At 43.7% G+C, this 15,017-nt stretch overlaps 1 protein-coding gene across 1 annotated transcript in view; it reads left to right on the top strand.

Annotated features, from left to right (window-relative positions):
• Positions 1 to 15,017, top strand: part of CSMD2 (CUB and Sushi multiple domains 2) — a 668,360-nt gene that overhangs the window by 61,972 nt on the left and 591,371 nt on the right. The window contains exon 2 of the mRNA XM_079924609.1: positions 230 to 446. Within this exon, the coding sequence (XP_079780735.1) occupies positions 230 to 446 (217 nt within the window). The remainder of the gene's footprint in view (positions 1 to 229; positions 447 to 15,017) is intronic.

Here is a 15,017-nt window from a genome sequence, read left to right as displayed (position 1 = left end):
TTGAGTGCAACGATGCCCATTTTATCACCTGGACAGCTCACGGCGCAAGCAAGCTGGCACTCAGTGTGTCAGTCACCCACCTTCCTTCCCTCTGCACTGAGCATGGGCTGGTCCAGAGGAAACACTTGGAAGAGGGGGTTCATGCGCCTCTAACACATTGCTCCCATCTCTCTGGGAGATTCTCAGAGTTCTTCTGGCCGTACTGAACAGCCCCCTTTCTCTCTCCCAGGCCAGAACTGCACGTTCCAACTGCAGGGTCCCAATGGCACCGTTGAGAGCCCAGGGTTCCCGTATGGCTACCCCAATTACGCCAACTGCACGTGGACCATCACAGCGGAGGACCAGCATCGGATCCAGCTTGTGTTCCAGTCCTTCGCCCTGGAGGAGGACTTTGACGTCCTGTCGGTGTTCGATGGGCCACCCCAGCCAGAGAACCTGCGAACCAGGTATCACCCCCTCCTCCCCGTGGCCAACAGCAGGGCCTGAGCCAAGCTTGCTGAGAGGAAGAACCAGGCAGGGTGAATTGTCATCAAGAAAGACCTCTGTTTTTATGAGGCCTGCCCTGAACTCCTCTGCTTTCTTTATGTTTCCCAATTCCTTTCTCCTGCTTAGGAGTTCCCAGCAGGCAGGAGGTTTTGTAGGACCATTGGGAAGACTAGAGAGAAAACACACAGAGCAATTCAAGTCTTTCTGTTACAGCTGATTTCGCATGCGTATGTGTGTGTGTGTGCACACCTTTGGGTGTATATTCTTTGCACACACAGAAATATATCCCTTGGACCCAGCAGATATGAACTGAAGGCTAGTAGCAACTATGTCTTACATCCCCGACTTGAAAACCATCAATACTTTGTTGGATTTTGCCTTGCATTTGCATGGCTTTGGCTGTGGGTACAGAATGGAGAATTTAGGGAAGTTTCTACCTTTTAAACCGCAGCGCACTCGATAGAAGAGGGAACAATGGAGAGGACGAGACTGCTTTCCCGTGCTTCTGAGCTACCTCCCAAGGGGAGAGTTCACATCAAGGAGGGAGACAGGGAGGAAGGCTCCTCCCACCTCTGCAGGAAGAGCAGACTTTGGGGGGGCAAAGATCAAGGCCCCAGGGTCATAGCTGTCCAGGTTTTGTTGACTTGGTGGCTTTCCGTGCCTCCATTGCAAGACTTGTCCTGGTCCTGCAAGATACACTTTGAGCTCCCAGGGAGACAAAGGGTTCATGGCTTACCAGCCAAGCCCTGGGGACCCCGGGGTCCTCAAGGCTTTGTTTAAGATGCTCTTGGATCAGAGTCACAGACAACATTCCCGGGACTGAGCCAGCCCTCTTCTTGCTTGCTCCCTGCCCTCTCAGGGCAGTGCAGAGGTGAGCTGCCATGTCTGCAGCTGGGATGGGCATCTGGGGCTCCCCTGACTAGTGGTTCCTCTTCGACAAGACCAGGCTTGTCCATCTGCCCTTGACATTGCACAGGAATTGGCACACAGTAGGTGTTCAGTGAAACTTGGGTGGAGGGACTGGAGTGCTCTTCACTTACTCATTCCACAAATATTTCGTGAGCACCTAGTATGTTCCAGACACTGGCCTGGGTGCTGGGGACTCAGCAGTGAGCAAAACAAAGCTACTGTCTTCAAGGACGTGACGTGCTCATTGGGAAGGGGGCAGGCCTGGACTTCAATATGTGAGTTTAGAGTTCAAGGACATCGGGGCTAGAGATATAAAGTTGGGAGACTAGGACTGGTTAGTGCTTAAAACCAGGAGACTGGACGAGGTCACCATCAGATGTCGAGCTCCAGCGACCCCATCGGTGGGGCACCGGCGCAGACTCTTGAGGGATGTTGAAAGACAGAAAGTCAGATCAGGCCAGTGGGGCGGCTGGTTGGGGTGCAGATGACTGGAGGCCTATTCTGCGTCCTGAAGTTCTTCCAGCTCTTTTTTCTCTTTAGGCAGGGTCCACGCACGTGTGGTCAAAGCTCTATCTTCTGCCATTTGAGTTCTCTGGTTCTGAGAGTGAAGTGTGGAAGACCCCCAGAGGTGGGATGGCTCCGGCCGGGAAGGGTGGGGGTTCTGGGACCTAAGGAGGTGGTCCTGGCAGGGGGTCCCTGGATGTATTCCCAGCCAGGGCACAGCCCACTCTGGCCAACCAGCTGTGTTTGAGGAGAAGGCTCCTGGGTTTTGCACCTCCGCAAGGTCATCCCTGCTCGGGCTCCTCATGCCTGTCATCTGCCTGATGTGCTCATTTTGGTTCATTTCAGAATTATATGGTTTTCCCATACAGCATTTCTACCTCCACACTATCTGGGATCACGTCCGCTTTCTTGTATCTGCTCCCGCGTATTTGCATTTTCTTTCTTTTTACTTACTTAGTCTTGCCAGAAGTTTGCCTCTTTTATTGGTCTTTTAAGAGTCCCAACTCTAGGGCTATCAGTTTTATCCCTTTCCTATTACCTGACTTGTTGACTTCTGCTTTTATCTTTATTCATTCTTCCCTCCCACTTACCTTGGGCTGGTGGTGTTCTTTTGCTGTTTTCATGAACTGAATTAGTTTCATTACCTCTTGTTGGATATTAAAATCATTGAGGCATTTTCCCCTAAGTACAACCTTGACCATATTGCATACGTTTTGATGATAGTCATTATTTTTAGAATAAATAATTCTAACTGCAGTTTTGTTCCTTCCTTGACTCTAGGGTTTTTTCCCTCAAAATTTCCAAGTAGTATTTTTTTATACTTAAGAAGTTATTATCTAGTTGTATTGCATTATGTTCAGATTATGATTTCTATTTTGGAGAAGTTGTTGCCTTTTTTTCTCAGTATGAGATCATTTTTGGTAAACGTTCTGAGTATTTGAAAAGAACACGTATTCTGTGGTGGAAGGGTGAACAAATTCATGTTATTAGTATTGTTTAATTTTTCTCATTTCTTGTTTATTGTCTAAGTGATTTTTGTCAAGGATAAGCAACTTATTGTTTTCACATTTTCACTATTATTTTTATCATTTTCTCCCTTTATTTCTAAGTTTTTACTTTACATATGTTGATGTTATTTCTTCAGTATGTCAGTATTTGTAAACATCAGATCTTCAGAGTGAATTATAATTCTTCCAATGCAGAAGTTATATTTATCCCCCTTTTTTGCCTTAAATTCTACTTTGATACTAGTTTTATTATCTTTTGGGTTTGCATTTATCACCTATCTTTGCTAATTTCTCTATTTTAATATTTCTATGTCATTGTTTTCTATGTATCTTTTAGAGTTTTGTTTTTAAATCTTTCATGAGAGTTTTTACTCTTTAACAGAAAGGTTTAATTCACTCACAATTTTTGGTGATAACTGATGTATTTGTTCTTGTATAATATTTAATACTTTCTGTTTTTAAGAAGCTTCCTTACTATGATTTCCGTTGCTCCATCTTTAAGCACAAGTGTTCTTTGCCTCGTCTCTGATTTTTATTCCGCTAGTGGTTAAAGTTACTTCTTGAGAACACATTTTCAGCTATATTTCTCTGTCAGCATCCTGTCTAGTGAACCTTTTTCTTAGTCAGGTCTCACCAGCACTGCATCTTTGTAGAAATTCCTTAGTGTTTGTAGCATGTAGGTGTCTGTCTCTTTTTCCTAGTTTCCCACATGGATATATATAGTCTCTCTTTTTATATACCTCAGACTATTTCCATGACAACTTGGGAGGTCAGGTTGAAGGAGAGTATAACATGTTGCCTTGGCTCTCCGTCTTGAACTGGAAATCTCTCTTAAGATTTTTGTTCTTTTTTGATTTGCTGTCATGAATAGAATTATTTTTCATTATATTTTACTTTTGGATGATTCACTGCTAATATGTAGAAATACAATTGATATTTGTATATTGATCTTGTATCCCATGACCTGGCTGAGCTTCTTATTAATAGTTCTGATAGTTTTAAAAAAATAGCTGTGAATAAAAACAGTTTTTGTTCTTTTTCAATCTTTTTTTTTTTACGGTACGCGGGCCTCTTACTGTTGTGGCCTCTCCCGTTGCGGAGCACAGGCTCTGGACGCGCAGGCTCAGCGGCCATGGCTCATGGGCCCAGCCGCTCCGCGGCATGTGGGATCTTCCCGGACCGGGGCACGAACCCGTGTCCCCTGCATCGGCAGGCGGACTCTCAACCACTGTGCCACCAGGGAAGCCCCTTTTTCAATCTTGATGCCATTTATTTATTTATGCTTAATTGCAGCGGATAGAATATTGACTATACTCAATATTCAATATAATATTGAATAGAAGTGGTGAGGGTGGACATCCTTACCTTGTTCTTGATCTTAAAATACTCAGTCTTTCACCATTAAGTGTGATGTTGGCTGTAGGTGTTTGGTAGATGTCCTTCTAATGAAGGTGTTTAAGCAGAGAATTTTGGCGTGGTCTGGCTGCAGCATGGAAAATGCGTTAGGGTAGGGGCCAGGCTGGTGTCTGCCAGGCCAGGCTAGAGACGGAGGTAACCTGAGCTAGAATAATGAAGAGAGAAGATGGTGTGGGTTTGTATGATGTTATGGGACAGTGCGGTACTTGGAATTAAGGGTGGGTTTATAGGGATTGTAGAGTGCGAGTATGAAAAAAGGAAGGGGGTGGAGGATGACCCCACACTGTCTGGCTTGGAAGCAGAAAACAAGCTAGGTCAGCCTGACGTGAATTCCAGTCTCCAGGAAAATGCGTTCTCGAGGCATCCCAGGGTATTTTGTGCACTGATGTTTCTCGTCATTCGTCTAGCAGAACAGGTAGGTCACCTCCTCTCACAGTGTTTTCCCGTGAGACAGGAGGGTACGGTGGTGACAGGCCAAGATTTATACCCAGCTGGCTTCTACATTTATTTGCGCCATGACCTCCGCAAAGTTTGGCTTCTCTGAGACTCATCTGTTAAATGGAGGTGACACTGACCCACCTCACAGGGTTGTGTGTATGAGCCACCTCCTAGGATCCCCTCCTGCTCCATAAACATTATTTGCATCTTCCCTGGCCTCTGCTCTTCTGCTCTGGAGCGCTTTTATGCCTGTCTTGACGCTTCCTCTGTGGCCTGCCCATTAGACTTTTTAGATCTGGGAGATGCAGATGTGGAGGACGGACATCCAAGAAGAGACTGGGCTCAGGGGAAGTCATTCGTTGTGGGTGGCATTGCTCATCCCACGGTAGCCCAGCAGTGGGGCCGGACTGACAAGAAGCCTGCAGTGGGGTTCTCTCTGCATCACTTGGGGCTTTCGTCTCAGACTTGACAGGCGTAAGTTTTGTAATTCTGCTCTTTGAGCATTTTAATGCATTTCTCTTTTCTCCCTTTACCTTCAGTCCTTTTCAATTTATTTATGGATGCATTCCAGCAAAAGGCTGGAGTCACCTCCCCACCCCAGTGCTCAGCCGTCTTTCCACTCATCTTTCTCCAGCTGCTAGGTCATGGGTGGTGCTGTGAGCAACAGGCTTCCCTCCTAGTTACCTTCTAAGCTCCTTGAGGCTGGGAGTCAAGCCTTCTACCACGTTTGGCTGTGGCTGAGACATGCAGTGAAATATACATCTTGCACCTGCAAGACGTGAGTTCCAGCACCTCGCTAGCTGCTTGGTGTAGACAGGTCACTTTGACTCTTATCCTCAGTATCTTCATCCATGAAGATAACCCCATAGGCTGGTTGGTAAGGATTACATTAAATAGTGTGTGCAAACTGATTTGAACTGTAATGAGATATAAACAAAAGAAATACTTGTATGTTGGTAGAAAAAAAATTAGAAAACACAGTTAAGCAAAAAGACACACACACACCCACACACACCCACACACACCCACACACACCCACACACACCCACACACACACACACACACACCCAATACATTTATATGACATGAGGTAGAACAGTAGTTTTCAACTGAAGGTGATTTTGACCCCAAGGGGACATTTGGCAATGTCTGGAGACATTTTTGGTTGTCACAACTGGAGAGGGACCCTGGCATCTAGTGGATCAAGGCCAGGGATGCTGCGAAGTGTCCTGCCATGCACAAGACAGCTGCAACAAATGCCAATGGTGCTGAGGCTGAGAAATCCCGAGGCAGGTGATTAAGGAGGAGTGAAGGCCTTTAGCGTCAGACACACCTGTGTGCTAATCCTATTTCTGTCAGTGACCTTGGACAAGTGAGTCAACCCATCTGAGCTTCAGTTTCCTCCTCTGCAGAATGGGGAGCTCTCAGTGATGCTAGGTACTGACAGCTGCATCTGGCATCGTTAAAGAAGAGGTACCAGTAGGCACACTGCACACAGCTTGTTCTATATGCAGATGCCATTCATCTCCCAACAACTCCCTTTCTCCACCAGGAGTTCACAGCCACCTTCTCGAGAGCATCTCACATTTCATCTAGAGCTATTCATAAGCAGCAACATCCCAGGGTGCCAGAAGGCAGCGTCTGGCTGCTTGAAATTAAATTTACAAATAGAAGCTGATCAGGTTCTTCCCATAGTGGATCCGGGTGGGAAATGGGAGTAGGAGCTGGTCCTGAAGGCTGGGGAGCCTGTAGGAGTTTGGAAATTAGCAAGAAAAGAACAAAGAGCCTCTCAGATAATGCAGTGTCAGCCCTGCCTGGATGAATTACTGAAACAATCCCCACATCTCTGCTTTTGCACAATTAGGTGGCCTTTCCGTGCTGGCAAACATCCTATTGCATTGCACTTTAAAGTGGGATGAAGTTTTCTAATGGAACACGAGCAAACATAAGCTATGGCGATGCTGCTAATAAACGACATCACTGTGTACTGGAGGGTTTATAGGGCACTGGTGATAACTGCACCAGTTAAGCACAGCTAAGCATCCCTTAATTGAGACATTTGGGCTCAAGTTATGGGAAACACTGCAAGTGGTTCCCTCCATTGCTGGCAACACACATTCTGTCATCAGCCTAAGGTGGAATGCAGTTTTAGTCATTTGGGGCTGGTTGCGGATTTCACTCAACTGGCATTAGACACCTGTTTGGAAGTTGTAAAAAATCTACAAATTTGTCAGATTTTCTGTCTTCTTTTTTTTTTTTTTACATCCTTATTGGAGTATAATTGCTTTACAATGGTGTCTTAGTTTCTGCTTTATAACAAAGTGAATCAGTTATACACATACATATGTTCCCATATCTCTTCCCTCTTGCGTCTCCCCCCCAATAACCCTCCCTATCCCACCCCTCTAAGTGGTCACAAAGCACGGAGCTGATCTCCCTGTGCTATGCGGCTGCTTCCCACTAGCTATCTACCTTATGTTTGGTAGTGTATATATGTCCATGCCTCTCTCTCGCTTTGTCACAGCTTACCCTTCCCCCTCCCCATATCCTCAAGTCCATTCTCTAGTAGGTCTGTGTCTTTATTCCTGTCTTACCCCTCGGTTCTTCATGACATTTTTTTTCTTAAATTCCATATATATGTGTTAGCATACGGTATTTGTCTTTCTCTTTCTGACTTACTTCCCTGTGTATGACAGACTCTAGGTCTATCCACCTCAATACAAATAGCTCAATTTTGTTTCTTTTTATGGCTGAGTAATATTCCATTGTATATATGTGCCACATCTTCTTTATCCATTCATCCGATGATGGGCTCTTAGGTTGTTTCCATCTCCGGGCTATTGTAAATAGAGCTGCAATGAACATTTTCGTACATGACTCTTTTTGATTATGATTTTCTCAGGGTATATGCCCAGTAGTGGGATTGCTGGGTCATATGGTAGTTCTATTTGTAGTGTTTGAAGGAACCTCCGTACTGTTCTCCACAGTGGCTGTATCAATTTACATTCCCACCAACAGTGCAAGAGGATTCCCTTTTCTCCAAACCCTCTCCAGCATTTATTGTTTCTAGATTTTTTTTTTTTTTCTGTACACGGGCCTCTCACAGTTGTGGCCTCTCCCATTGTGGAGCACAGGCTCCAGACGCGCAGGCTCAGCAACCATGGCTCACGGGCCCAGCCGCTCTGCGGCATGCGGGATCCCCCCAGACTGGGGCACGAACCTGTGTCCCCTGCATCGGCAGGCAGACCCTCAACCACTGCACCACCAGGGAAGCCCTAGATTTCTTGATGATGGCCATTCTGACTGGTGTGAGATGATATTGTAGTTTTGATTTGCATTTCTCTAATGATTAATGAAGTTGAGCATTCTTTCATGTGTTTGTTGGCAGACTGTATATCTTCTTTGGAGAAATGTCTATTTAGGTCTTCTGCCCAGTTTTGGATTGGGTTGTTTGTTCTTTTGTTATTGAGCTGCATGAGCTGCTTATAAATTCTGGAGATTAATCCTTTCTCAGATCCTTTATTTGCAAATATTTTCTCCCATTCTGAGGGTTGTCTTTTGGTCTTGTTTATGGTTTCCTTTGCTGTGCAAAAGCTTTAAAGTTTCATTAGGTCCCATTTGTTTATTTTTGGTTTCATTTCTCTAGGAGGTGGGTCAAAAAGGATCTTGCTGTGATTTATGTCATTGAGTGTTCTGCCTATGTTTTCCTCTAAGAGTTTGATAGTGTCTGGCCTTACATTTAGGTCTTTAATCCATTTTGAGCTTATTTTTTTGTATGGTGTTAGGGAGTGATCTAATCTCATACTTTTACATGTACCTGTCCAGTTTTCCCAGCACCACTTATTGAAGAGGCTGTCCTTTCTCCACCGTACATTCCTGCCTCCTTTATCAAAGATAAGGTGACCATATGTGCATGGGTTTATCTCTGGGCTTTCTATCCTGTTCCATTGATCTATCTTTCTGTTTTTGTGCCAGTACCATACTGTCTTGATTACTGTAGCTTTGTAGTATAGTCTGAAGTCTGAGAGCCTGATTCCTCCAGCTCTGTTTTTCGTTCTCAAGTTGCTTTGGCTATTCGGGGTCTTTTGTGTTTCCATACAAATTGTCAAATTCTTTGTTCTAGTTCTGTGAAAAATGCCAGTGGTAGTTTGATAGGGATTGCATTAAATCTGTAGATTGCTTTGGGTAGTAGAGTCATTTTCACAATGTTGATTCTTCCAATCCAAGAGCATGGTATATCTCTCCATCTATTTGTATCATCTTTAATTTCTTTCAACAGTGTCTTATAATTTTCTGCATACAGGTCTTTTGTCTCCTTAGGTAGGTTTATTCCTAGATATTTTATTCTTTTGTTGCAATGGTAAATAGGAGTGTTTTCTTGATTTCTCTTTCAGATTTTTCATCATTAGTGTATAGGAATGCCAGAGATTTCTGTGCCTTAATTTTGTATCCTGCTACTTTACCAAATTCATTGATTAGCTCTAGTAGTTTTCTGGTAGCATCTTTAGGATTCTCTATGTATAGTATCATGTCATCTGCAAACAGTGACAGCTTTACTTCTTTTCTGACTTGGATTCTTTTTATTTCCTTTTCTTCTCTGATTGCTGTGGGTAAAACTTCCAAAACTATGTTGAATAAGAGTGGTGAGAGTGGGCCACCTTGTCTTGTTCCTGATCTTAGTGGAAATGGTTTCAGTTTTTCACCATTGAGGACGATGTTGGCTGTGGGTTTGTCATATATGGCCTTTATTATGTTGAGGAAAGTTCCCTCTATGCCTACTTTCTGCAGGGTTTTTATCATAAACGGGTGTTGAATTTTGTCGAAAGCTTTCTCTACATCTATTGAGATGATCATATGGTTTTTCTCCTTCAGTTTGTTAAGATGGTTTATCACATTAATTGATTTGCGTATATTGAAGAATCCTTGCATTCCTGGGATGAACCCCACTTGATCATGGTGTATGATCCTTTTAATGTGCTGTTGGATTCTGTTTGCTAGTATTTAGTTGAGGATTTTTGCATCTATGTTCATCAGTGATATTGGCCTGTAGTTTTCTTTCTTTGTGACATCCTTGTCTGGTTTTGGTATCAAGGTGATGGTGGCCTCGTAGAATGAGTTTGGAAGTGTTCCTCCCTCTGCTATATTTTGGAAGAGTTTGAGAAGGATAGGTGTTAGCTCTTCTCTAAATGTTTGATAGAATTCGCCTGTGAAGCCATCTGGTCCTGGGCTTTTGTTTCTTGGAAGATTTTTAATCACAGTTTCAATTTCAGTGCTTGTGATTGGTCTGTTCATATTTTCTATTTCTTCCTGATTCAGTCTTGGCAGGTTGTGCATTTCTAAGAATTTGTCCATTTCTTCCAGATTGTCCATTTTATTGGCATAGAGTTGCTTGTAGTAATCTGTCATGATCTTTTGTGTTTCTGCAGTGTCAGTTGTTACTTCTCCTTTTTCATTTCTAATTCTATTGATTTGAGTCTTCTCCCTTTTTTTCTTGATGAGTCTGGCTAATGGTTATGTCCATTTTGTTTATCTTCTCAAAGAACCAGCTTTTAGTTTTAATGATCTTTGCTATTGTTGCCTTCATTTCTTTTTCATTTATTTCTGACCTGATTTTTATGATTTCTTTCCTTCTGCCAGTTTTGGGGTTTTTTTGTTCTTCTTTCTCTAATTGCTTGAGGTGCAAGGTTAGGTTGTTTATTCGCGATGTTTCCTGTTTCTTAAGGTAGGATTGTATTGCTATAAACTTCCCTCTTAGAACTGCTTTTGCTGCATCCCATAGATTTTTGGTCATCGTGTCTCCATTGTCATTTGTTTCTAGGTATTTTTTGATTTCCTCTTTGATTGCTTCAGTGATCACTTCGTTATTAAGTACTGTATTGTTTAGTCTCCATGTGTTTGTATTTTTTACAGATCTTTTCCTGTAATTGATATATAGTCTCATAGCATTGTGGTCGGAAAAGATACTTGAAACAATTTCAATTTTCTTAAATTTACCAAGGCTTGACTTGTGACCTGCGATATGATCTATCCTGGATAATGTTCCATGACCACTTGTGAAAAATGTGTATTCTGTTGTTTTTGGATGGAATGTCCTATAAATATCAATTAAGTCCATCTTGTTTAATGTATCATTTAAAGCTTGTGTTTCCTTATTTATTATCATTTTGGATGATCTGTCCGTTGGTGAAAGTGGGGTGTTAAAGTCCCCTACTATGAATGTGTTACTGTCGATTTCCCCTTTTATGGCTGTTAGTATTTGCCTTATGTATTGAGGTGCTCCTATGTTGGGTGCATAAATATTTACAATTGTTATATCTTCTTCTTGGATCGATCCCTTGATCATTATGTAGTGTCCTTCTTTGTCTCTTCTAATAGTCTTTATTTTAAATTCTATTTTGTTTGATATGGGAATTGCTACTCCAGCTTTCTTTTGGTTTCCATTTGCATGAAATATCTTTTTCTATCCCCTTACTTTCAGTCTGTATGTGTCTCTAGGTCTGAAGTGGGTCTCTTGTAGACAGCAAATATATGGGTCTTGTTTTTGTATCCATTCAGCCAATCTGTGTCTTTTGGTGGGAGCATTTAGTCCATTTACATTTAAGGGAATTATCGATATGTATGTTTCTATTCCCATTTTCTTAATTGTTTTGGGTTCGTTATTGTAGGTCTTTTCCTTCTCTTGTGCTTTTTGCCTAGAGAAGTTCCTTTAGCAGTTGTTGTAAAGCTGGTTTGGTGGTGCTGAACTCTCTCAGCTTTTGCTTGTCTGTAAAGGTTTTAATTTCTCCATCAAATCTGAATGAGATCTTTGCTGGGTAGAGTAATCTTGGTTGCAGGTTTTTCTCCTTCATCACTTTAAATATGTCCTGCCAGTCCCTTCTGGCTTGCAGAGTTTCTGCTGAGAGATCAGCTGTTAACCTTATGGGGATTCCCTTGTGTGTTATTTGTTGTTTTTCCCTTGCTGCTTTTAATATGTTTTCTTTAATTTTTGACAGTTTTATTAATATGTGTCTTGGCGTATTTCTCCTTGGATTTATCCTGTATGGGACTCTCTGTGCTTCCTGGACTTGATTAACTATTTCCTTTCCCATATTAGGGAAGTTTTCAACTATAATCTCTTCAAATATCTTTTCAGTCCCTTTCTTTTTCTCTTCTCTTTCTGGAACCCCTATAATTCGAATGTTGGTGCGTTTAATGTTGTCCCAGAGGTCTCTGAGACTGTCCTCAGTTCTTTTCGTTCTTTTTTCTTTATTCTGCTCTGCAGTAGTTATTTCCACTATTTTATCTTCCAGGTCACTTATCCGTTCTTCTGCCTCAGTTATTCTGCTATTGATCCCATCTAGAGTACTTTTAATTTCATTTATTGTGTTGTTCATCATTGTTTGTTTCATCTTTAGTTCTTCTAGGTCCTTGTTAAATGTTTCTTGCATTTTGTCCATTCTATTTCCAAGATTTTGGATCATCTTTACTATCATTATTCTGAAGTCTTTTTCAAGTAGACTGCCTATTTCCTCTTCATTTGTTAGGTCTGGTGGGTTTTTATCTTGCTCCTTCATCTGCTGTGTGTTTTTCTGTCTTCTCATTTTGTTTATCTTACTGTGTTTGGGGTCTCCTTTTTGCAGGCTGCAGGTTCGTAGTTCCCGCTGTTTTTGATGTCTGTCTCCAGTGGCTAAGGTTGGTTCAGTGGGTTGTGTAGGCTTCCTGGTGGAGGGGACTAGTGCCTGTGTTGTGGTGGATGAGGCTGGATCTTGTCTCTCTAGTGGGCATGTTCACGTCTGGTGGTGTGTTTTGGGGTGTCTGTGGCCTTATTATGATTTTAGGCAGCCTCTCTGCTAATGGGTGGGGTTGGGTTCCTGTCTTGCTAGCTGTTTGGCATAGGGTGTCCAGCACTGTAGCTTGTTGGTCGTTGAGTGAAGCTGGGTGCTGGTGTTGAGATGGAGATCTCTGGGAGATTTTCGCCATTTGATATTTCGTGGATCTGGGAGGTCTCTTGTGGATCAGTGTCCTGAAGTTAGCTCTGCAACCTCAGAGGCACAGCACTGACTCCTGGTTGCAGCACCAAGAGCCTTTCATCCACACGGCTGCTGGTCTCGGACGGTCTCCTGGGGAGGCAGCGGCTGCAGCTGTGCCTCACCTCAGGGTGGGGTGAGGGAGAACACAGATGCCGGCGGTGGCCATATTGGGGAATATTCAGCTGTGCCAACACTCCTGGTGACTGATATCTTGGCCCTTGAGCACCCAAACCTGACCCCACCCAACAGCCTCCAGGCGCAGGTGCTGGCCCTAGAGGCCTCAGGCCGAACAACCACCTGGGTGGGGACACAGCCCCACCCATCAGCAGATTGGCTGCCTAAAGACTCTACTGTTTTCTTATGATTTTGTATTGCAGCAGAGGCCCCTAAAGGACCTGCTTGTTGGATTCCTTAAAAAGTGTGCCTTACACATCAATAGGATTGTCCTTGGAGGATCCTCTCCCCAGAGCACCTTGAGAATGTGCTGTTGTGGTCAGGAGGTGGCTGGAGGGACCGACGGGGATGAGGGAGCATTCCTGTTTATGATTGAAACAGAGGGAGGATAGTGGAAAGGAAAAAGAAGTGATGACACCAAGCACCTCTTGTGGGCCAGCCACCATACTAGACATATTCATTCATGCATTCATTCATTCACTCATTGTCATGTATTCAACGTTTATTGAATGCCTGGTGTTGGGGATACAGCAGTTAACAAGACAGCCTCTGCTTTCAAGGAACTTACAATCTTTTTAGGGAGACATAAATAAGCAGGTGAAGGTAGTCCAGGAGGCATGACTGAGGAACCTGACCTATTCTTGGGGAGATATTTGTAGATGTGGATCTATGGGCCTGGGATGCTGTCCCTCCATCTGCCACTTTGCTTAGTTACCGCTCCCTCATTTTTTATATGTCAACTCACTTGCACTTTCTCACCCGGGGAAACCTCTGAGACACCCCTACTTCTCAACCTGGTCACACCCTCCTGTGATACCCCTGAGATTACTGTGCATCTGTCCTTCGTGGCTGTACGTGTGCGTGTGTGTGATTCTTGGATTTCTACCCATCTCCCTCACGAGACTGTAGGCTCCTTGACTGTTTTATTCTCCACTGCATCTCCAGGGCCTGGCCCATAGGAGGCGCTCAACAAAATATTTATGGAATGAATGAATGAATGCTCTCTGGAGGAAGGGATCCCTGATAGGGCGTGGAAGGAGGGGCTGGGAGAGCGTTTCAAGGCAGGAGAATAGTGTGTGTGCAGGTCAGGGCAAAAGAGAGAGAAAGGCGAGGTGCAGAGGGCTCACTGGTGGTGGAGTGCTGTGGGGAGGTGGGGCCGTCCGTGCCGGATCACCAGGGGCCCTGTATGCCATGCTGGGGAGCTCGCACGTATCTTAAGGGAAGTGGGGACACACCAAAAGGTCCTAAACAGGCAGTAACACGTGTTATGTAATAATTCAATAACAGCCCCATGAGATGGGTAGGATTAATTTTCTTTGCAGAGGTTGAGTAAGCGGCTGAGGTCTCTTAGATACTAAGTGACTCGTGGAGGAGAAGACCGTGGGTCTCCTAGAGCCAGAAACCAGGCTTCCTTCTCCACTCCAAAATGCCTTCGGAATGCTTGGGACTCATTTGCATCCACTCCATTTCCCTTTAAAAAAATTCATGCCATTTTCCTTTTCCAGTTGTTTCTTTAAAATGGTGAAAGTAATGGGAACTCTGCATTTTTTTAAAAAGTCAAGCAGTGCAGCAATGTATAGAGTGAAAAAACACAAGTGCCTCCTTCCCAGGCCCTTGTTCCAATCCCGCTCCCTGGAGGTAACTAACAGTTTGGTGTGCGTCCAATTTCTTCCTAAATAAAGATTCATTAAACTGCCCATGAGGCTTATTGGGACATCCATCAGCCCTTTAAAAATTGTTCTGATGAATTAAGTGTAAACTAATTAGAAACATGGATTCAATTACCCTCGAAACACACAAGGGTTTAATAATTAATAGGAAGAGGGCTTGAGGCCAAAGGCATTATGGATTTTATTAAACCCCTAACATCTGAAAAGTAAATACGTTTGATTCATCCTAAATGCAGGCACATTTGCCATCTGGAGGCAAACCTGTTGGTAGGAGCTTCATATGTAATCGGGAAATTGATCTCTGATTAATAAGGAGTCAGCTGAAGTGTGCAGAGGCCAAGGCCTGCGGATGTAGCTGGACGGGGCTGCAGGGACAGGGCAGCAGCCTGTCTTTCTGGGTGGCC

This window comes from Stenella coeruleoalba, assembly GCF_951394435.1.
Source record: "Stenella coeruleoalba genome assembly, chromosome: 1".
NCBI classification, from domain to species: Eukaryota; Metazoa; Chordata; class Mammalia; order Artiodactyla; family Delphinidae; genus Stenella; species Stenella coeruleoalba.
This window is presented reverse-complemented; position numbering and strand designations above follow the sequence as displayed.